Source organism: Prionailurus bengalensis, chromosome E4 (assembly GCF_016509475.1).
Source record: "Prionailurus bengalensis isolate Pbe53 chromosome E4, Fcat_Pben_1.1_paternal_pri, whole genome shotgun sequence".
In the NCBI taxonomy this organism is placed as follows: Eukaryota; Metazoa; Chordata; class Mammalia; order Carnivora; family Felidae; genus Prionailurus; species Prionailurus bengalensis.
In genome coordinates this window covers 35,432,641-35,455,978 of record NC_057360.1, presented here as the reverse complement: position 1 = coordinate 35,455,978, position 23,338 = coordinate 35,432,641, and the positions used below count along the sequence as shown (strand labels likewise).

The 23,338-nt window shown below is 49.2% G+C and overlaps 1 protein-coding gene across 1 annotated transcript; it reads right to left on the bottom strand.

Annotated features, from left to right (window-relative positions):
• Nucleotides 1-211: 211 nt before the first annotated feature.
• On the bottom strand, nucleotides 212-19,491 carry PIGR (polymeric immunoglobulin receptor). Its single transcript, XM_043567885.1, has 11 exons — nucleotides 19,345-19,491; nucleotides 10,678-10,774; nucleotides 9,622-9,966; nucleotides 7,599-8,252; nucleotides 5,733-6,065; nucleotides 4,844-5,167; nucleotides 3,741-3,915; nucleotides 3,272-3,393; nucleotides 2,498-2,629; nucleotides 2,316-2,374; nucleotides 212-1,273 (listed from the first exon to the last, which is right to left on the bottom strand). Exons 2-11 carry the CDS (start codon nucleotides 10,718-10,720, stop codon nucleotides 1,178-1,180), a joined length of 2,283 nt encoding a protein of 760 aa, XP_043423820.1. The 5' UTR covers nucleotides 10,721-10,774; nucleotides 19,345-19,491; the 3' UTR covers nucleotides 212-1,177.
• Nucleotides 19,492-23,338: the final 3,847 nt, after the last annotated feature.

Here is a 23,338-nt window from a genome sequence, read left to right as displayed (position 1 = left end):
TTGGTGTAGACCCCAAACAATTCTTTTATTGATCATCTTGGTCCCACTTATAGGCAGTCTCCTAGCCCCCTTCAGTCTAGCGTTGGAGGTGGGGGGAACTTTGGTTTAGGCACACAGCCTAAAGTGCCTGAAAGTGGTTACCAAAGCAAAACACCCTGAAAGGGTTACCTGGGAAATAGAAGGTATGGGGACAAATGCAGTCTGAGCCTCCTTGGTGGCAATCATGGTCTTTAATTATTAATTAAATCACATTTTTTATTTGGAAGCAAGTTTCAGCTGGTAGGTGCTGGTTGAAGTACAGAGCTCAGAGGGAAAAAGACCTTAAACCTTAGTTCTTTGGAGATCAGCCCCTCCCCAGCATCATCAAACACCCTCTTTCCTTCCTTTGGTTCAGAGCTCTTCGAATAAGTGGCTTTATGCATATTTGACTACTCTTTTATCCCATTAGGTCCATTTGAGTGACAGAAAAAGACAGAGTCCTCTTCCCCGAGGTGGGGCTTGCGGAAGACTAGTCTCCATTACGTTTTTCTCTTCCTCCTCCTCCTCCTTATTCTAGAACTCTGCCTCCATCAGGAGTGCAAGGGTCCTTGTAGAGAGATTCCTGGTCAAGAGGACAGGTAGAGGTACCAAACCTGGTTTTGACACTAGTTTATGCTACATGGTGCCCTTGAGCAAACCTCTTTACCTCTCATGTGTGAAAGGTTTGCATGTGTGTTTGTGATTCCTTGTATGTAAACCCACGTTACATGATCCCTAAGGCCCCAGGACTCCAGACAGTTTATGATTTCTCTCCCACTATGGGCAGAGGTGAGTAGACCTGATGAGGATTTCAGGTCTTGGTGAGTATAACTGCACCAAGAGGAGCTGCAGTTTCCAAGGATTCCGTGATGTTTACAAAAATGCTGCTGGCCGGGGTGACGGCCTTTCTGTCCCAGTGTCTAGAAGGCTGCCTTGGTTCTGGTGAATATCCAACTATGTATTTTCAATGAAGGAAAGAAGAAAAGATGAAAGAGAGGGGGAGATGGAGAGAAGGAGGGGTGGAGTGAGGAGGAGAATCCCTTTGAGAATCCCATGCAGTGAGGGGGCACGCAGTGAGGCACCCTGGAGCTGAGGGCCCCGGGGATCAACATGATTCTGAAGGTGATTGTCATGGATGGTGGGAGGGCACAGCTGGTGCCTAGGCTTCACTGGGTGCCCCCTGGACGTCGGCAGCCATGTTGTTGGTCTGGAGCAAGAAGGCAGTGTAGGCCATATCAGCTTCTTCCTTGGAGGACTAAGGGGGCAACAGGACAGGAGTCAGTGTTTGGGGTGTTGGCTCAGCGGGTGGGGGTCGGAGGGAGGGTAGGCACTAAATATATTGAGTACATAATCCTGGCTTAAGCAACCCCAGACTGTGTTGACCTGCTGCTCTTAATCTAGCTCCCCATGCTCACCAATGATGAATTTTGAGAAACGGAAAGTTGCAGTTTCTAAAAATATCTCCCTCTGTCTCACTACCGCCTTCCGACACATGGAGTGGAACCACCCCTGTTGCCTGGGCCTGTCCCCGGAAGCTCTGCCCACACAGTACAGGGGCAAGGTGGTCTAGGCTGATATCAGCCCCAGGACCACTATCTTAAAGATGGAGCTTTGCAACGACACAGGGCTGGAGGGGAAGCCCGTCTTCAGGACTAGCTTATTCCCCTAATTGTTCCAGATTCAGGGTCTCTGCTGCTTCAAGGGAGAGTAGATACGGTAGCAAGCATTTACACGCTGGGGTTAAGGAGGCACAGCGAGTGGGAGGAGGGTAATATGTGACCCAGAGTCAGAAGTCACCTCTGGTAGGATTTCAAGTCATATGGCATGTGGTTGGAGTGGGGAAGGGCTTCTAGTGACTATCAAATTGCCTGATGCCAGCAAATGTCTTTTAGACTCAGGCAAAAGGCTGGTCCTGAAAGCAAACTCTCAGGGGAGGGTGCGTGGCCTGAAGTCCACAGGTTCCACAGCTCAGGAAGACAATTCACCTAGGCACTGGCATTTGACATTTGACCTTTCTTATTCTGTGGCTGAAGTTTCTGCGCACTTCCTTCTGAACCCCCAGTCTCCCTCCCCGCTGCATATTCACAGGCTATAAATGCAGCTCATCTCCTGCACCTCAGCCACATTAACACCACGACCAGTAGGATACATCTTGCTCTCAAAAAGTTGACACTATCTTCCCTATTCTGACATCAGCCCCAACTCTGAGGTAGTTTCTCCTGAGATATGACTACAGACCCTCATGCTGCACTTCCTTGTCACACAAGTGGGGCCGCCATCTCCCTCCTCACTCTTACCCTTTTTGGTTTCTTGGGTTCTTCCGTCTCCATGGTATTCCCAGTGGTGGCGCTGAACTCTATGTGAAGAGCAAGGTGGGGGGATTAGCCTTCACTAGCCTCATATTCCCACCCCAGAGGCAGAGTCAGGTATAATTCTTGCTCTCCCAGGGGTTGGGCATTCCCTTGAGTGAGGGACGTACCATCTTTTCCTCCAAGAGATGTTTCCTGAGTGACTTGAGAGGCTCCCATGTTGTCATTGGCACCAAATTCCCTGGAGTTCTCGAAGTCCGACATGCTAATGTCTGTCCTGTAGCTTCTAACCGAAATCCGGTCTGTCCAGGAGAAAGAGGAGTCGGTGTAGGGACAGAGGACAAATGTGAGCAGGACATGCTGCCTCTGAGGGAGCCCCAAAGGATAGCTGGAAGGGGCAGTGTGGTAGGTTGCTCACCTCTGACTCTGACCCAGAAAAGAACGGAAATGATCAGTCTCCTTCTCCATCCCTTCTCACAGATAATCAAGACTCAACAACCCCTGACCCTTCAACGCACAGTGTCTCATTCTGTCCTCACATCAGCCCAGTGAGGTGGTTAGTATTATCCTTGCCTTGAGCCCTAAGGAAACTGAGGCATGAAATGGGGACACCCAAAGTCATATAATCAGTCAGTTCTCAAACTAGGGTAGAAGTGTAGTTCTTCCTGAGCTCCTCCTCCTGCCAATCCTGCCTCTAAACTTGAACCCCGAGCCATCAGAGATGATGTTCCAGAGATAGCAGCACTTTAATGTACACTTTGGGTAGGAGCTTATGTTTCCCCATAATGCTTTCCCAGAACCCTTTCTTGGAACCTATGAAAGAGAAGGAACTGTAGTAGTCCCCCCCCCCCCCCCGCCCCACACACACGAAGGGCAGATAAAACCCCATGGAGGTCCAAGGGCTCAGGGTTGGAGATGGGGGGCAAGGGATCTCAGGCACTCACCAACATTCTTCCTGTGCCGTGCTCTGAGCACCCCCACTACCACAGCCCCCAGTGCCAGCACCAGGCCCAGGGGCACCAGGGTAGAGATAAGAACTTTGGAGCTCCTGCCTTGTCCCGCAGAGCTGGAAGAAAGACTGAGTTAGTCACTGGAAGGGAGACCTGGGGTCCCAGGATGTGCTGACAGGTTGAGTCTCACTAGCTCCTTCTTTCAGTCCCTTCTCTTGACGTGGCCCCCTAGCTCTACTCTTCTAAGGATACTTCTCAGATATGGCAAAAGCAAAGACTGGGCCTTCTCTGCGTCCCAGGCCTGGGAAATTAAACTGAATGGTGGATGCCACTCCAGCCACATGAGAAGGGCAGAGGACCCTCTTGAGCACAAGCCAAAACAGTGAAGCCTTCTTCACTATTGACAGGTAGACAGGCTCTCCACTATGGTCCCCATGGCCCAACCTGAGGTCCTTGTCCTCACCTGTCCGTGTCTGTGGATGCTCTGCTCTCACCAGCGGGGTCTCCAGTATCCTTCACTGGTCTGTCCTCCACAGAAAGCCTGGGATCCTGAATCACTTTGTTCTCAGTCTTCCTGACACTTGACTCTACTTCCTCTTCACCAGGAGCAGCCCTCACTTGGCTGACATCTTGGGACCCTAGAGAAAGACGAGTGGGACTGAATGATTGTTCTTTGTCAGTTTTCACTCCCTGGAGTTAGGGAACCCGTGGAGTGGGACTTCATTAGCAATCACAGGGTCAGGGTGAGATCTCAAGGCTGTTAGAGTGGAGTCCAGGATGACACTAGAAAGAGAGGAGTGATGGTCCTCTCTAGCTTATCAGATGATCTCTGTCCTGTTCACACCAAATCCATGTCCATCTACAAGGATCCATGGCATAGGCCCGGCTCTGTTTCAGGGCTAACCTATCATTTGGAGACGGAAGTTTTTCTCAGCTTTGAAACCCTGCCCAAGGTCCAGGGACCACAGGACTGGGTGCAATAGTGCTTCCCCCTGGTGGTAGCTTGGCAATGGGTCCCTCAGTGAACCAGACCAGCTGTACCCAGACACAGTAGGATTTCTAGCGGGACTAATCACACCCTCATTAGGAATAAAACATTTTATGTGACATTTTAAAAAGAGACTTAAGATGCAAACTTTCTAGAAGGGATTGCCTTAATTTTCTTTACCAGATCTTGTACATGAAGATATCTGGTCCTCTTTCGACAGTAGGCTTTGGCAGAGCATACTGCATGTGGTAGTGACTTTGAAATTTCTGCATATAGAACGTCTCTCCCATAGAAAGGGCTTCAAAATGGCCTGAAGGGACAACTATGGGACTTTCTTGAAGCTGAGGTCATATGGCAAACCTATTAATATTTATTTATTTATTTTTAGTTAGTATGTTTATTTCAGATGCTCTTTTTAGAGGGTTAAATGAGACTATATAGAGGCTAAATCTCCCCTTGCCTCTAGTCTCTTATAACCAAACCTAAAGGCCACCCCTGTTGGAGAAGCCTGTAGGCAGGAGCCTTTCTCTGATGTCCCCGGGGGGGGGGGGGCGTAGGCCTCGCCCTCAGAGACTTACCCCTTACCCTCTCCTCGACTGCCACATAGACAGCCATGGTCTCCCCGTATCGGTGGCCTTCCTTCACCCCGCACCAGTACCAGCCTTCATCCTCCTTGGCAACTGGGTTCAGGGTCAGGGAAATTATCTGGCTCTTCTGGTCACAGTTCACAAAGGCCTGGCTGGGGCCATCATCTTGGGTGGGCAGGGTCTTGCACCCTTTGTTACTCCACTTGCACCAGTATTTCTCATAGGAGTAGTATTTGCACGGGAAGTGGCAGGGGAGCTTGAAAGTCTCTCCCACCCAAGCAGTGACGTTCTTGGGTGCCTTGAGGCTCGGTTCTCCTGGAGCAGGGAGGGAGGGAGAAATAGGCACACAAGTTGGCATTGGTAATGCTGCAGGGAAGTGACTGTGGTGAGGACATTTGTCCACAGCCCGTGTCCTCTCTGGATAGCATTATAAGTAAATACATGATACTGAATACATAAAGAATGCAATCATGTACCTATGTAATGATTATTGTTGATGACCCCCATACATTAATCTAGTCTATCATAAAACACAAACTCTTGACTTCAGTTTGCTTTCCTTGTTCCTCTCTTCTCTTCTAGACTCCATACAAAGAGCTGCACTCTACTTCAGCTGATGCCATGTATACTGTGAAAGAAGCCAACGTTCTTGATAATAAAAGGTTCTATGTGTGGTGGTCTGGTGAGTGTGGGGTTTTCTCAGGAAAGGGTGGTTGTTACAATTATGAAAACATGACATCTCGGCAGGGGGGCTCTCTCCCGAGGTCTGTCCCATCAGCATGAGATGAGATAGAAAGAAGAGTGGTTCCGGGTGATGTCACTGTTGACTGGATGATCCTGGGGATGCCTCCCCTCTCTTTTGCCCCAGTTCAGCTCTTACCTTCGACAATCTTGAGCTCCACTGTGGACCTCCAGCGAGTATTGCCATTGGTCAGACACCAGTAGAAGCCAGCGTCCTCATTGGTGAGCTGGTTGAGTAGGACTGTATAGGTGCCATTGCCTGGCTCTTTGTATAGCGCGAGCCTGCCCTCATACTGTTCATTAACCAGCCCCTCACTCTCTACCAGCTGCTGGCAGCGGCCATTTGGAGTGTCTTCCCAGCGACACCAGTACTTTAGGCTATCTGTTTCCTTAGGGTTGTAGGGGCAAAGCACTGCCACGGAGCCTCCGACCACACCTTTCACCACAGAGGGACTCTGGGGCATCGTGGTCTCTGAAAGTACAGACAGAGATGGAATTTCAGAACATCAGCAACATGGTCTTGGCAGTCTCTTCCCCATGGTCTCAGCCAGAGTGGGGAGTGAGGTTTAGACTATTTACCTCACTCTCCTTAGAAAATGAGAAAAACTGTCCTAATGTCACAGAGCCTATAGCTGGAGCCATCCAACCAGACTCCAGTGATCTTCACCACTAGCCTAGGCATCTCATTTTCTTTTCCCACCTTATTCTGGGCAGAGAATAGAAGGAGTTTAAGGAGAGGCCATCAGTCCTTGAACTCCTTGGGCTTCTTACAAAATCTCTCCCTATGTAACTATTTGTCAGTTTATTAGCTCATACCATAAAAATGGTCAGATGGTTTTTCTCCAAATTAAGAAAATAAATTTAGAATGGTATGATTTAAAATATAAACTATGTAGCACAGAAGGTTTAATTGGTTAGGACCCTGAGGGCCATCTCAGAAAAGGATGGCCATTCTCCAATAAGCCAAAGCTGAGGTTCAGTGGGGATGCTGAGCTATGAAGATGCTGAAGAATGTGATGAGGACTGAGCTGGGTATAAAAATGATGGGCAGAGAGGGGCGCCTGGGTGGCGCAGTCGGTTGAGCGTCCGACTTCAGCCAGGTCACGATCTCGCGGTCCCGCAGTTCGAGCCCCGCGTCGGGCTCTGGGCTGATGGCTCAGAGCCTGGAGCCTGTTTCTGATTCTGTGTCTCCCTCTCTCTCTGCCCCTCTCCCGTTCATGCTCTGTCTCTCTCTGTCCCAAAAATAAATAAACGTTGGAAAAAAAATTTTTTTTTAAATAAAAAAATTAAAAAATGATGGGCAGAGAATGTGAGCCCCTTAAGGAAAGGTCACAAGAGCAGGGACACTGAACTGCAAGTACTGGTTTGCTGTTTCTCATGAGGGTAACTTTATACGGGATGCTCCCAGGTGAAAGGGAGCAGGGATTTAATTATTTCACCACCCTCCTGGATTGCCAAAGTACAGCTGAGTAGGCCAGATGGTGCAGAATAAAAAATAACCCTATGAGATGTTGAGGAGGAAATTTAGAGGCTGGGGCATTGCCTTCCTGGAAGAGCTCTGAGACCAAGAGAAGCCAAACTTTCTCCCATTTGAGTGTGAAGGATGAGGTGCCATTCTGCTCAAAAGACAAAGAGAAGGGACAGGTGGCCCCTGCAAGCCCAGGGTTCCATGCTAAGTCCTTATTGTGGCTCTCAGAGACCCAAATGATCTACAGGTTTTGCCTCAGTCAAGTGCTTCACTCTCCTTTCTGTTAATCAGGGACAGCCATTGAAAGGCCTTTAATAACCTAATTAGTCATTACACAAGTAATAGGTAGTAGGTAACACAAGGCAGAGGCTGTGTTTTCTAGCTCTCCTGTCCAGCTGTCCATGGGGACATGCAGTTCAGAGTTTGTCAGGGAGCAGACATCGTCAACTGACTAATCGATACTGGATAGACTCATAGGGTGGGAGCCAGGTGCCCTCCTGCTGGGATGACTCTTCCCCTCCCAGTCTCAGGTCTCACCTTCATTGACAAAGAGTTGCCATATCTGAGTGGGTGAGCCTTCATGAGGTTGGCCATCAGAGTGGGCTCCACACAGGTAGTACCCTGCATCCTCTTTCCTCAGGCCGGTGATATGCACACTGAAGAAGCCTTGGTCCCTGGGAGTGAGCAGGATCCTGCCCTCAAAATCCTTAGACTTCTTCCCCAGGGTGTTGATGACCACGTCGCAGTCTTCCCCATTGCTCATTCGGCACAGAAATTTGGACACACTTGCCACCTCAGAGCCCAGGGCACAGTCAAAAGTCACTGAGCCCCTCAGGTCTCCATAAAGCAGTTCAGGCTCAGGCTTCAGCACTTGGAGGTCAACATTGTGCTTATCATTACTGGAATCATCCCCAGCCTGGCAGACGTATATCCCAGCATCGCTGAGCCGGATTCGTTCGATAACGAAACTGAACGTTACTTGACTAGTACCGTCAATATCGATGCTTGCTCTGTTGCTATAGTTGGGGTTCACATACCCATTGGAGTCAATGACTAGGACACAGAACTGGCCTGTCTTCTTGCACACAGACTTCCTTTTCTCAGAATTTTCGGACTTGAAAGGGCAGTTAATGGTCACTGTTCTGCCCAAGTCAGCTATGTAGACTTCAGTGTCATCTCCGACCCCAGGACCTGCAAGACAATGGACAGGTGGCAATTTGTGATTTCACTCTCTTGAAACATAGGGCCGGTCAGCATTCCCAGTGAGGGCCTGGGTGTGCCTCTCACCTTCAGAGCTCTCCTCCCCGGAGGGACACTGTCAGAATATGTCTTCCAAGACTGAGCCTCATTGCTGTCTCCTCCGGGAAGCCTTCCCTAAACTGACACTACTCTCTTCCTCCTTTGTGCTCTCTTGACATTTATAGCTGTATCTCTTTTACATCTGATCTTGCATATAGTTAATTACGTTCCCCACAGCGTGGAAGTCCCTTGAGAGCAAAGACATCCCTTACACACGTTTGACTCCCGTGCAGTGCCTAGCACATTGCCTATACATAGGTGCCAAAATTAACATGTGCTGAAATAAACAGAATGAATATAAGTGGAGGGTGATGGATTTCAGTGTGTTGTGATAGAAGTTTCTAAAATTTACAACAGTCCAAACATGGAATGGGCTGCTTTGTAAAAGAATGAATTTTTGCCATTTGAAATGTATACTCATGGTCTCCAGTGTTCTGGACATCCTGTATAGAGTCAACTCCAAGCTCTCCTCGGCTCTTAAAATTCTCCCATTTTATGACTCTACATGACCAGCTGAATGAACTCTTCATTTAGTCCACAGATAATAATAGGCACATCCCAAAGAAGCAAAACATATTTTTGAGAACCCCTCCAGTTTTCCTCCCTTAAGACCTCTTTCTCTCTTAATTTCTTCTTGATTATCTAATACGCCTTGGTCATTGAACCTGGCCAGAAAGATCTTTCTTATTTTTCTCTTTTCTCAGTTAGAACAGGCTTGGTCAGTGGCCCACTCCTTCAGAGCCCTGGTCTCTGGGCAAGAACTGATCATTTAATTTATGCTGAGGGTGTTGATGGACTAATGGATCCCAGGTAAGAAATGCATTTTGAAAGAAGCCTTCTGGTGTCATAAGGTCTTGATCTGAAGGGTGCAACAATGGCAGGAATTTAAGAATCTCTACAAATCTCTCCCTGCCTTTTCTGTCTCCCTCAGTTCAAAACCCCTTTGCTCCACCTGCCACAAACCCGGTGACAGATCTCTTCCTCCTGATGCTCTTCTAAGCTATAGTCTTAGTAAAGCCCTAAAATGTGATAGGCCTTGAAGACCTAAAAAGTCCCCCCACCACCCCCAAGTAGGTCCTATAGGTCTCATTTCCATGTTCTATTATGTAAAGTCCTTGCCTCTGGAAGGAGGACACACAGCCTTCCCATCCCAGGCCAGACGTGCTTCCCTCTGAGAAAATTCTTCCTGAAGCCCTCCAGTTGCTCCCGACATGAGCCCCTCTCACTTTCCCAAAGGAGCCCAAGGAGCCTAGATTCTTACCCTGGCCGACCTCCAGGCTCACATCAAAGTTGAGGCCTCGGCTACTAATGCCCAGACCACACTTGTAGCGTCCAGAGTCATTCCGGGTGAGATGGCCAATGTTGACTACAAATGTGCTGTTCTCGGGGAAGTTGGTGAGCTTGGCTCTGCCCTCGTAATCCTTGGAGATGTAGCCCTCCGAAGAGATGAGGGTTGTGCAGCGGCCCTTGGCTCCCTGCCGGCACCAGTACTTCCGGGTATGCCGATTGACAGAGGTGGCCGGATAGTAGCATGTGATGGATGCTGAGCCACCTTCCACACTGCTCACCTCCTGGGGACCAAATATGGGACTCTTCATAGACACCACTGTGGGGAGAGAAGACACAGGTTTTCTGAGGCCCGAGGAGGTAAAGTCTGCTGAAAGGATCCTGATGGCTCACCCCGAGGAGATGAAATTTTCCTCCTGATGCATGTACCTTCGGCGGGTTATTTGCTATGTACTACAGCTGGATAATTGTTGTGATTGGGTATAAAGATTGATTAATCAGTATTAAATTCTAACTGTAACTCATTAAAAATAATCACTGTAAGGACAATGGAATGGCAAACTTATTTAATGATAGCCTTTTTCATAAAAAAGCCACTTTGTAGGATGCTATGCCATTGCCTTTATTATCTATTATTTTCTTATATTTCTAAAAACACTTGGCAGATCCTTTTTTTTTCCCCCAGCAAAGATACTGACAGCCAAGAAGGATTAAGTCATTTCCCCCAAACTCCATAACAACTCTTAGAGATGCCTGGTTTAAGGTCAAGATCTTTTTTTTTCCCCCTCCTGGTGAAGACCTTTCACCAGACTTCCTGGCCTTGAAGCGAGGAATTGCCATTCCTGTCCCTGTCCACCCCCAACACTTGGTCATCCATCTATGTTCAGACATGACCTTTCTGTATCATCTGTGAGACTTCCTCCTCGAGGGAGTGCAAATTTTGAGAGTGGCATCCCTGCGGATAGGGTTGATTTTAGTGCTCCCAGGGAAATGGATCCTGGAGAGGTGGGCTGGGGCCTGACAGACGCACCTGGGAAAACCACCTGCAGGCAGGTGAGGAAGAGGAGCTTCATCGTTGGTGGCTCTCACGGGGCTGTGCCACCCAAGCCAACTTCTTTCGTGGGAAGCTGAAAGACAACAGCACAAAATATGAAGCTCTTGCGTCTTCCAAGACTAAGTTGGCCTTAAAGTTCCTGTAACACCTGTTTGGTTTTGTAGCTCCAGTAACTGACATAAATTCTGTTGAAGGAATGAATGGCTCCGCCTTCCCCATTACGGCTCAAAGTCCCATTATCCCCCAGTACTTTTTGTTCCTTAATAGTCGTGTGTAGATTTTTGTCTTCTCAACTATGCTGCCTGCTCCTTGGGGATGGGGACACAGGTGCCATTGTTTCTATATCCCCGTCTGGGAGGCATGGTTCTGGGCAAGATCCATAAGGTCTCAGGAACAACTTGCTGGATGATTGGTTACTACCGAGTGGCCCCATCTCTCTGTTTCAGTTGCGCTCCCTACATCCCTGGAATCTTTTATGGTGTGTTCATATATGTAAACTGAGACCCATAAAGGAGGCCTGGTAAGGATTACAGTTGTAAATGTAACAATGGTGGTGTCTTACCATGATCTCTTTCCAGGCACTGTGTTAAATAATGTATGTGTATTATCTCATTTAAACGTAATATCTCCCATTTGCAAATGACATATCGGACAAAGGGCTAGTATCCAAAATCTATAAAGATCTCACCAAACTCCACACGTGAAAAACAAATAACCCAGTGAAGAAATGGGCAGAAAACATGAATAGACACTTCTCTAAAGAAGACATCCGGATGGCCAACAGGCACATGAAAAGATGCTCAACGTCGCTCCTTATCAGGGAAATACAAATCAAAACCACACTCAGATATCACCTCACGCCAGTCAGAGTGGCCAAAATGAACAAATCAGGAGACTATAGATGCTGGCGAGGATGTGGAGAAACAGGAAGCCTCGTGCACTGTTGGTGAGAATGCAAATTGGTGCAGCCGCTCTGGAAAGCAGTGTGGAGGTTCCTCAGAAAATTAAAAATAGACCTACCCTATGACCCAGCAAGAGCACTGCTAGGAATTTACCCAAGGGATACAGGAGTACTGATGCAGAGGGCCACTTGTACCCCAATGTTCATAGCAGCACTCTCAACAATAGCCAAATGATGGAAAGAGCCTAAATGTCCATCAACTGATGAATGGATAAAGAAATTGTGGTTTATATACACAATGGAGTACTACGTGGCAATGAGAAAAAATGAAATATGGCCTTTTGTAGCAACGTGGATGGAACTGGAGAGTGTGATGCTAAGTGAAATAAGCCATACAGAGAAAGACAGATACCATATGTTTTCACTCTTATGTGGATCCTGAGAAACTTAACAGAAACCCATGGGGGAGGGGAAGGAAAAAAAAAAAAAAGAGGTTAGAGTGGGAGACAGCCAAAGCATAAGAGACTCTTAAAAACTGAGAACAAACTGAGGGTTGATGGGGGGTGGGAGGGAGGGGAGGGTGGGTGATGGGTATAGAGGAGGGCACCTTTTAGGATGAGCACTGGTGTTGTATGGAAACCAATTTGACAATAAATTTCATATATTGAAAAAACAAAAACAAAAAATAAAATAAAATAAAATAAAATAAAATAAAATGTTATCTTGTATCAACAACAGCAACAAAAAAGAAATGTTAAGTGGTAGAAGAAAATCATAGAATTTGACTTCACAACACCGAAGTCTCCCACATCCTCCAAACACAGATAAAATTGTTTATTTAGAAACACTTAGTATATCTCTAAAAGTTTCCTGAAGTTTGTGAAAATATGCTGAGCTGCTCTTAAAAAAATTAAAGAATGAAAATAAGCAATAAATAAATAAATAAATAAATAAATAAAAATAAACTTAATATCTCCCTCTGAAATGGATGTCTTTCTCCACATTTTACACAGGAAGAAATGAAAGCTGCAATTTAAGTGCTTTCCCTAAGGAGTTAAGTGTGAGGGTGGGCAGGGTGAGGGGTGGGGAGTGGGCAAGATCTGAACGCAACCTCATCAGACTCCAAAGTCAAAGCCCTTCACTTTTCCCAATGTGCCGCGTTGCGCCCTCAACACGGCAGCAGGCTTATCCTCGTGCTCATTCCTGTCACTCGTAGAGCCCCCGTTGCTTATCAAAGCATTGTCATTTATCTTTTTACTGGGGCTTTATAACTTTCCTTTAACTAAAACAGAATGGATATAATTACAACCACTTTATGGATAAGAGAATCAAGATCTTGCGATGCTGAGTGATAGGCCCAAGATTTCCCCGGGGACTTGGCTTCTGTTATCCTACCTTGTGGCTTCCGTTATCCTGCCTTGTGGCTCAGGACAGATGAAGCTGGAGAATCCAAGATAAGGCCACTTGGAGGTTTCAGTGCATGCAAACCTTGCCACATCTGTGGATGTAGCCCTGGGTTGGGGCAGGGAGTGCGGTTTGAGGGTCCCAGGGTTCAGTCTTAGGACCCAAACTGAGGCCCAGAGGAGGAAAGAGGTGGACAGAGGAGTCCCACTTTCCCAAGGATTTCAACAGGTTTAACCTTTGGAGTGGTTTGACAATGGGAGCATTAAGGGAGAAAACCATGTCAACAAGCACAGGGCTATAATGAGCACCCATAAAGATAAGGAAGCTCTAAGCAGTTAGGAGCCCAGGGAGTGATCTCTCAGGCTCCCCTTGCCACCTTCACCCTTGTTCCCGCTCCCCGAGACTCCCTTCACCAGCCTGAGCCAAAGGCAATAGAGTTGTTTATCTTGGTTATTTCTTTTCCGTGGGGGAATTTCCCAGCCAGGAACCTTTTTATTTCCTTGTGGAGACAAAGGTATTCTGTTTCTCCAGTTCTTTGGAAGAGTAAGGAGAGTGGGTTAGGGAAGGAGGGGACAGACAGGGGTGTCAGGTGACAGCTTGAGGTTCTCTTGATTCCAGTTAATTGCCCCAGACCTTCCACACCAGGCCAATGGTTAATTTCTGGGGTAGGTCCTTAGCCAAATGCTCAGGAGATGCTGACTGGGGGAACCCGGAGTGGACACTACAGGTTACCATGAGAGAGACTCCCAGGTGGTACCAGGTGGCAGAAGGCTGGGAAGTCTGTCTCCTCTGGAAGGCTTGGGATGTGCTGGCTGCAGAGTCCCAGGGAAATTACCACCTGCCATTTGCACCGGCTTTGGGTGCACTGACAAAATGCCACATGCTTTAAGAGCCTAAGCCAGCAGTATTTTCCTTGGTTCTGCTTCCTCTTCTCATCTCTAGATAAGCAATCTCCCTAATATGTCTGTGAGACAGGAAGGGGTCTTCCCATGGGCTGAGTTGAGGGGTGCAGTTTCTCCTCTGGATTGATCAAAGCGATTTGCTCTGGGTCACAGAGAGGCAGAGGCCAGGTTTTCCCAAGTGGGGGTCCCCACTTCTGTTCCAGGCTTCCTCTCATTTGTCACATGCTTGGATGGCTGTGAATGGCCTCCCGGAGAGAGGATATGCAAGTGGACCCTTTACGCTTTGCACAGCCTCGGGCCAGGGATGAGAGCATCGGGCATCCACAGCTGGAAGGGCAAACCTGGCCGAGAGTAACCTTGGTGAGGAACACACAGTCTGGCTGCAGGGTGGATCATGGGCGTGCAAGGACACCCCCACTCGGAGAAGCAGGAAACCGTCTTTGTCCAAAACTAAACTCGAAGCACGCTTTCTCTGCTAGAAGCTGAAGGGGTCCTGGGCTTTGAGAATCATTAGAGATCCCTTCCTCTCAAAACCAGACATTCCCCCCAAAGCGCATCAGGTCTCAGGGATGCCCCAGTCATGGTGGTTGGAGTTGGTTTAAAGCAGTTGCGGAAGGAAAGAGCATAATATTTATTGGCCACCTACCATGCACCAGATGCTCTGCTAACTGCTTTTCTTATATGACTTCATCATCACAGCAGCTCAAGAGGTAGATCGTCGTGTTGTAAATGGGAGATCTAAAGGTTAGAGAGATGCTTGGCCCCAAGACCCACACAGAATTGGATCACTACGCTATTATCACTCCTTGGATGAACAGAGGGACCTGTCCTTTGGGGATCTACATAGGCTAGGATATCACGATAAAGGCATTTTTTCTCATCCTTAAAGATGAGAAAACCAGTTAAAGAGGAGTGGTTTTGTTTGGTTTTACTAGCTAGGCTAGGATATTCTAAATCATTCTCATGTTACCCAGTTACTACCTCTGACATATTTATAACATGCCCACATAGTTGTGGATTGGGGCAGGATTTTCAGCTGGGCCGGAGAACAGAGTTTGTCTCCTTATAAAATTACTCTAGCTGGCTTGCCTTCGGTTAGAGTGGCTGAACTTCAGCTCTACTGGCTTGGAGTCCAAACCTTTGCCCATCGAATTCAGAGTTTCCTTTTCTATTCAGAGGGAGACGGATCTCCCAGACCAGGTCCTAGCGTGGCTGCTGGTGAACCACATGCTTCAGTCACTCTGAGCTCTTCATCTGTTTAGTACATAACAGAGGGCCCCAGGGCTCTTCATCTGTTGAGTACATAACAGCCCCCGGGGCTTCAGAGATGACAGACAGCACGCACTACGGGGACATAAAACCAAGCTGGCAGGTTCTGACAACTTCCCATGAGTGTGAACTTGGAGAAGCAAGAAGCTTGGAGCTCAGAGAAGTGGGGACCAGCTGGCCTGGCTGGGGATGAGGCTTTCCTTGGCCTGGATTGAGTGGCCCCTTCCCCTGCCTCCAGGAGAGGCACTGCCTGAGTCCATTCGGGACCACCCCTTTAATCTCCCTTGAGTGGTGGAGCCGAGCACATACTAGAGTGATCCCAGAAACCGCGTTATCACTGAGGGAGGGAGAGCGGTCTGTGTGCTTTGGAAGGACCTCAGATTTGAAATGACAAGTGGGAGTTTATGAGAGTTTATGTAGTTTATGTAAGCCCCGGACTGTGGGACAGTCTCCAAGCAAAAGAAACGTTCAGGGAAGCAATAAGAATTCCCTTCTTGCCCATTAGAGGGCAAGAAGATGGGGAGAGAACAGCCAAGGGAATCAAAGAATGTACGAGCTGGAAAGATCCAAGACTTTCTATTCCCATCCCTGTCGTTAAAGCAAAATTTAAGCGGAAATTAAACATTTGAAATACCAGCTCCATGAAGCTCTGGGAATAAGCCTCATGGATTTCCAGATGCCCTTTTTGCAAAAACTTAGAACCCTATTATTGATTCCATCCCATTCTGCCTTGATGCACAGATGCTTATCTCACAGGTTTTCTCAGATAGCTAGCTCTGCAAGGCAGGGGCCAGCTGAGATCAGCCTCCCCCACACAGAGGGGCTTGCATCGCAGCGTCTGGCAAGACCTGGCTGCTCAGCAAAGCCCGATGGGATCAGAAATGGTCACATCCCCATCCCCTGTGTGGGAAGGGCAGAGTCAGGGTTGGTTTCTTTCACTTTGCCAAATGCCTTCTTGGTTCTGGGCTCGCCAGGGACAGTTGCATGAAAAGGGGCCTGGAGGATGGAAGAGAACCCAGAGGTCCTGAGTCCTGCTCTGTCACAGGTTACCAGAAGAGCTCTACCACTTGGGCAAAATATGCCGGCTCAACTCCTTCATCTGTCAAATGAACATCACCGTCCCTCAACTCTTCTAAAGACAAAGGCTTCTGTGGGGTGGAGGACGATGGAGGGGATAACGGGACATGCATATGGAAGTGCTTTCTATAGTACAAAGCGCCCTTCAACTGTAGGAGGCAATAGTCAGTTTAAGGATAAGAGAGTGCGGGTCTGCACACCTGACTTTCATGGTTGCCGGGCGCTTGGAGAGCAGCACAGATCATGGGCTCTGCAGCTTGGTTATCAGCTCTCGCACGCGGGGTCTGTGTGGTCTGGGGGTAGGGGATTTAAACTCTTTCAGCCTCAAGTCCTCATTTGTAAACTGGAGACAATTGTACCTAGTATAGAGAATCGCTATAAGGACTAAAGGCCACAACATAGATATGTAAAGTCCTTAGCATGGTGTCGGGCTCAAAATATGTTAGTTCCTTTCCCAACTCCTCTCTAAAATCAAAACAGTCCGTGTGCCCGGATGACTCAGTCAGTTCAGTGTCCGACCCTTGCTTTCGGCTCAGGTCACTATCCCAGGGTCATGGGATCAAACTCGGGCACCACACTCAGTGTGGAGCTTGCTTAAGATTCTCTCTCCCTCCCCCTCTCTCTCTCTCTCTCTCTCTCTCTCCCTCTCCCATCCCCACCCGCACTGGCACGTGTGCTCTCTCTCTTTCCGTCTCTAAAAGAAAAAAAGTAATAAAAATAAAATGAGCACAGTCTTCTCTTTTTCACGTCCTAGAGTGACAGGGGAATAGAACCCTCTTCACTGGGCAACCTTTGAAGACGGGGGGTGAGCTACCCAGATTGGACCAGCATGGCCTGAAGGAAGAGAGTAGGTTAGAAGCAGGCGATATAATTAGAGCCAGCACATATAGAGTTATTCTCCAGCACTTTACATGTGTTAACCTCACTTAACGTTTTGCAGCCACCCTAGGGAGGGAGAATAAAACGGGCAAACCCATTTCACATATGAGACAATTGAGGCACAGAGAAGTATGAGATTTGCCCAGGGTTACAAAGTCGGTAAGCAACCGCCATGGGATTCAAATTCAGGTTCTCTGGACCAAAAGCATAAGCTCTAAGTCACTATGCTGCACGAGGGGGGTCTTGACATTGAGGGGAGCAGTCAGGAGAGGAGGGAGCAGGAAATCCACTCGTAAAGAAGTTAGTCCAGTTCTCTCCTCTCCACTTTTCACGGGAAAGACAGTTCCTGGGAAGGGACACTTGAACCCAGAGGTGGGTGCCAACAGAGAAATTTCTTCCTGAAAAATAATAATGGCTGCTATTTATTTAGCATCTACTATGTGTAAGTCATGTTATGTTTGTTTCCGATAACCAGACACATTGCCCCAAATTTTTTTTCTAGGTGACTTTGGAATCCCAACCCCCACCAACCCAGAGAGAGGGCAAGACATATGTGAAGAGGGTCTCTGCTGAGCACCTGCATGCATAATATTTCTCTCTTTTTTTTTTTTAAGTTGGGTATTTTGTTTTCTAGGTGATGGCAAAATGTCCCCATGACCATGTTACAATGACTGTTACCAAAATGTTATCATTCACACTCGCTGGGTGATTTTACACCACTCACATTAACTCGGGGAGTCTTCGTTTCCTCGACTATAAAGGGGATTGTGATACCTACGTGGCCCGATCACCTGGATTTGTCTCAGGAGGGGACGAGAGGAAGCTGCGAAAGCCCGTGGAAAGTGGATTTGCCACGTGCCAGCCGCTATCTTCGCGCTGTCAATAAAATACAGCCACTGAGGTCTAGAGGCCCTAAGAGAGAGGCAATGATTACAGAACTACTGGCTCCCCTGACTCCTGGTTCATTGCTCTCTCTGCTACATCTCCACATCCAAGGCCAAGGAGAAGGACGGATGGATGAAGGGTTCCGGAGCTGGCTCCGGTGGGCAGATCGCTGCCTTCTACCCTAACCCATGAATGGGCACATCCCCTCTTCAGAGGTGGAAGAAGCTAGAAGCCCCCCAGTGAAGAGGCAGAGGGATGGCGGAGGCTCTGGTGCAAAACAGCACCAGCAGCTCAGGCGGCCCCAGTCCTGGGGGCAGTTACATAAGCGGAGCTGGGGGTGCTGGGAAGGGAGCTCGCACAGTGCAGCAGCTTGCGCACGACGGTTCGGTGGCCGGCTGGGGACGCGGTCGGGATGGACAGCGGGAGAGCACGGGGGGGAGGGGGGCCTCCTGGCTGCAGGGCCAGCAAGACCATCAGGACGCAGAATGCCGTCTGTGCCTGGAAGGGGGCTCTGCCCACCTTGCCCACTTACCCCGGGGGGACCTCATTTGCCCCACCATGGCGAGGGCAAGGTGATAGGATGGCACACATCATGCCTCCGTGTGGCAGGAATCACCTGGAACAAAGCTAGGTTGAACCCGGAAAGGGTCCCCGAGCCTCTCCGAAAAAGGAGCTGCGCGTACCCTCCCCAGGGAGCTGGATGTGGAAAGCTCCGGGCCTAGAGGAGTACCCGCTCTGTGCCTGGCACTCTGCATGCGGTCTCTTACCCAGGAGCGCCTGGCGCTCCGTTAAGTCCCTGAGTAACGGAGCTAAACTGAAAATCACCAGGCTCTGGTTATTTTTGCTCTGGAGGTTACAAAGCAACTTCACACGTATTTTCTCGTTTGCACCTCACACACCCAAGGCATAGGGATTATTTGCATCCCCACTTAACAGATTTAGGAACCGCGGCGCAGAGAGCAATCACGTGACTTGCCCAAGGTCACACACTACGTGTTAGACTGTGGAGGAGTTGGTAGGGAGTTCTGGAGGCACGCTTTAGAGCAAAACTACACATGCTGACCACAGACATTCCTTCTGCCCACCTGCTGCCGTTTCACAGACATGGGGAGGGGGTTCCCCACACACGTGCGTCCTCGCTCATCTCTGGGGGCCGCGCACCTCTGCTCCCCGGCCACGTGCTCAGCCGCGCGGGCTGCGCCCCGTGTCCCCCTCACCGCACTCTCTGTGGGCTGGCCGTTGGGAATGTAGAGGGTTTTCTGAGCCGCCGTCCCAGTCCCTTCCCAGAGGGCATCGTGCTGCAGATCCCAGAACAGGCACACTTACTTTAAGCCACTGTCTTCTCTCCTGGCAACTCAGTTTCAGGGGCACAGCCTGCTGGCCAGTCCACAACCTGGGGCTCTCCAGAAGTTGCCAGCAGGACACTGGATGCGGCTGCCAAAACCGAAACTGTGTGCAGTGCTTGACCCACACCTGGGCTCTTAAAGGGACACTCTCCCATAGGCATGGCGGCCGGCCAAGGGCACGTGACTCTCAATGATCCCTTGCTCTCCTTTCCTTTTGGCTTTTCTGACTGGTTCCACTTGCTTCCCCTTGACCTTGGGGAGACTGTTAGCAGGGAACCCTCCATTATTGCAGCTGCAGGATGCGAGACAGAGTATCAGGCATGAAGAGCCTATTCTGCCTTTTTCTAGCTGCAAGATCCTAGGCAAGGCCCCTTCATGTTTCTTCCCATCTCAAAACTAGGGATAGTAATCCCAAACCTGCAGATTGAGGGTATAACCAGATACCCCCGGTCCAGGTGTGGAATGAAGCTGAAGTGCATTTGATGGGGCACAAGTGGCAGGAACGGCTCTCAGTCCATGGCCTCTCATCTCTGCTCACTCTGGAAACCCCCCCCCCCCCACTTTCTAGGATACTTAGCCTGGATTAAGTCCACTCTTTACATACATCTTCCAGAGAGCCCCCTTCTACCAGCCCCAGTGCTCTCAGGAACTGGGGGGGGGGGGGCTGCAGATCTTCCCATTCTACTCCCCACAGGGATTAAACACTGGCTGCTTCTGGGCTCCCCTAAAAATGGCGGACCACGGAATCCTGTTGGGACCCACGCTCTGAGCCACAGCAAAGTCGGTGCTGATCGACTGAGCTGGTGGCAGAGGAAAACCTCCTTCCCTATCTCAGTTAGTCCTTAGTGGTCTTCCAGACATGACCCGGTTAGGATTCCTGGGGTGCCCCAAATGCAGTGCTGTGTCACACAAATGACGCCCAGTCCCCAACATGCACACATATGTCCCCCCAACACCCCTCACCATACCCCCCCCCCATAGAATCGTGCCCCATCCTACCTGTGCAGGACTGACCCAGGCTCTCCCTACAGCGTCCTGCAGAGCAAACCCCAGAAGGGGAAGGAGAAAAAGAGAAATAGAGTCCCGGTAAAAACACACGGCAGTTAGAGCCCCGGGTCTTATGTTAGCTAACCACTTACTCACGAGTGAACATGAACTGGCAACCAAGGAGTTGAATGGCCACAAAAGAAACGGTATTTTCTAGCATGGAGCTTCATTTCTGACCCCAAACCTACAATCTGACTAATGTAAGAAAAAAAAAAAAAATCACCTAGTCGTTTCCAGGCAAACTGGGTTCGATTCAGTGATCTCTCGGTCACTTCACTCTCGATTTAAAACTCAATCTCATTCTGGATTTACTTTCCTTTTTGTCTCCCTTCTCTTCTCTGGTTTTGTGTGAAGTCTGGGCTAAGTGGGCACGGGCAAGGGGGCGGCTTATGTCAAGGTTACTGTCGAGGCAATAGAAGGAAGGCCCTATTATTTTGGTCTTGCTTTGTTGTGGTTGTGCGTTGGCCTCGTGCTGGGAAGGAAAGAGCCCTGTCTTCTGAAATGTACCTGGTACTGAGGATCCGTGGCCCTTATCCCCGCTCATCCTGAGACATCTGTGGTCCACTCTGTGGTCCCCTTGTCCCTACCTCTGGGCTCCTTCGGGTAGGAGCCCTGCGACCTCTCGGCCCTTCCTTGCCTTTCCTGTGGACGCAGGGCGAGTTGGGCTCATCATGAGCCTCCTGAGGCCTTTGGGAGATCCCGTGAAGCAGAGCCTCATTCTCCCCTAAGTGCCTTGTAGCCTTCTGTGCCCCACTGCTCCCATGTAGCCAGAGTTGCAGTGAATTCTGGCAAGACTTCAGACCACCGAAGTTCTATACAGGACAAGCAAGGTGCAGTTCCCCCGGGCTCTGGCACCTCCAGCCTGTTCTGGATATCTCCATCGCTGTCCGTCTCCTCTCCCCAGCTGCAACCCGTGAATAAGCACCCCCCTGCCCCCGGTAGTGGGTGGGAGGGCACACAGGTACCTCAATAGCTATGCAATCTTTCTCCTCCCCGGGTCCAGGGTCGCTATCAGTGGGAGGATGTGAGGGAAGATGGAGATAGTGTGGGGACAGGGATAGGACAAGCCTGCTTCTGCCAGATTACAGCTCCTTCCAAAGCTTTGCCATCTTATGCCTCTCTCCTTTCTGATTCAATCATCAGATATTTGTAGGCTTTTGTTTTCTTGTTTCTCATTAACTCACTTCCCCCAAAGCAGGGCATATCTTGGGTCTAGTTGTTTGAGCTGGAATGGGGGTTAAGGGAAGCCCACTGAATACTAGGACGGAAACTTGATCAATGTAGGCTTGCAGGGAGGGAGGGAAAAACACCCCTAAAACGGTTGCTTCTCAGGCTGCCTCCGGGGCCCCAGATCTCCCACCCAGTTTCCTTATTCTATACTGGGGAGAATTTCCTAGGTTGTGTCCTGGTGTGTGCTCCCAGAAGTCCCCAAAACCGTCTTAGCAGATCGTGTCAGGCGCACACACACACACACACACAGCCCACCTGGCCTACTGATCCAGCTTAGGGGAAAGGGAAAACGAGAAGCAGAACCCAGGGAAGAGCCAGAAAGTCAAAACCCTGCATCCTATTTTGGGCTCAGCCACATGCTAGCGGTGTGTTCGGAGCTACCTAACTTCCCCTCTCTCACTGTGGCTTCCCCATCGGGAACTCAGTGGCCCTAAAGCATAGCTCCTGCCTCCCGGTCCCGAAGGCGGAGGGACGGCCCATCACTCAATAATAACAATGATGACAGCAACAATCATACCTTTCAAAACTTACATCATGGCATCTACTTTAAAGTTCCCCCCTCCCAAAAATAAAAGAGAGAGAGGTTAGAGTGGAAGAGAGCCAAAGCATAAGAGACTCTTAAAAAATGAGAACAAACTGAGGGCTGATGGGAGGTGGGAGGGAGGGGGGGATGGGTGATGGGTATTGAAGAGGGCATCTTTTGCGATGAGCACTGGGTGTTGTACGGAAACCAATTTGACCATCAGTTTCATATATTTAAAAAAATAAAAAAAAATAATAAAGTTCCCCCCTCCCTCTTAAGAGACTAATAAGAGAAAAATATACTAAGAAGAACTAAAGCTTCTTATTTGACTTTCACGCCCCTGGGACTCGGCAGGAACACTGGTCTGGTCTCAGAACACATGTACATGTCCTGCTTCTGGCCCTGCTTCTAACTTACTGAGTGACCTTTGCCAAATCGCTTCCTCCTTTAGGGCTGCAGGTGTTCCTTCTGTTAAACGCGAGGGCTGGGCCGTGTGGCTTCCAAAACTTGTAGTCCTAGGATTCTGTGTTTTGAGGGAGCACTGCATTTGGTTCCTGTGGCTATTATCACACTGCCATAACTGTGGTGGCTTAAAACAACCACAACGTGTTCTCAGTTCTGGAGGCCAAAAGTCTGAATCGGGAGTGGACAGAGCCACGCTCCCTCTGGAGGCTCTAGGGGAGAATCTGTTCCCCCCCCTCCCTTTCCTGGCTTCTGGTTGCTGCCGGGTTCCTGGACATTCTTTGGTCTGTAGCTGCATCATGCCCCTTTCGCCCTTGTGCTCATTTTGCCTTCTGTGTGTGCCCACAAATATTTCTCTGTTCTCTCTTACAAGGACACTTGTGATCCACATGTAGGGTCCATTTGGGTAATCCAGGATGATCTCTTCATCTCCAGTATCTGGACTGAATCACATCTGCAAAGACCCTTTTCCCCAATAAGGTAACATTTACAGATTCCAGGGATCAGGTGAACACGTCTTTGGGGGGCCATTTTGCGGCCTTACTGCAAGCATCTACTATGCCCCTGACCAGTTTGGGTGAGGTCCAGGGAGATTGGGAACATCAGGAGAGTGCGTCTCTGTTCCCTAAGGGCATATGGTCTAATTGAGGAGTTATCCCATACACCACTGCCAAGGATCAACACCATCCAGGTGGTAGTCGGCATGGAGAGG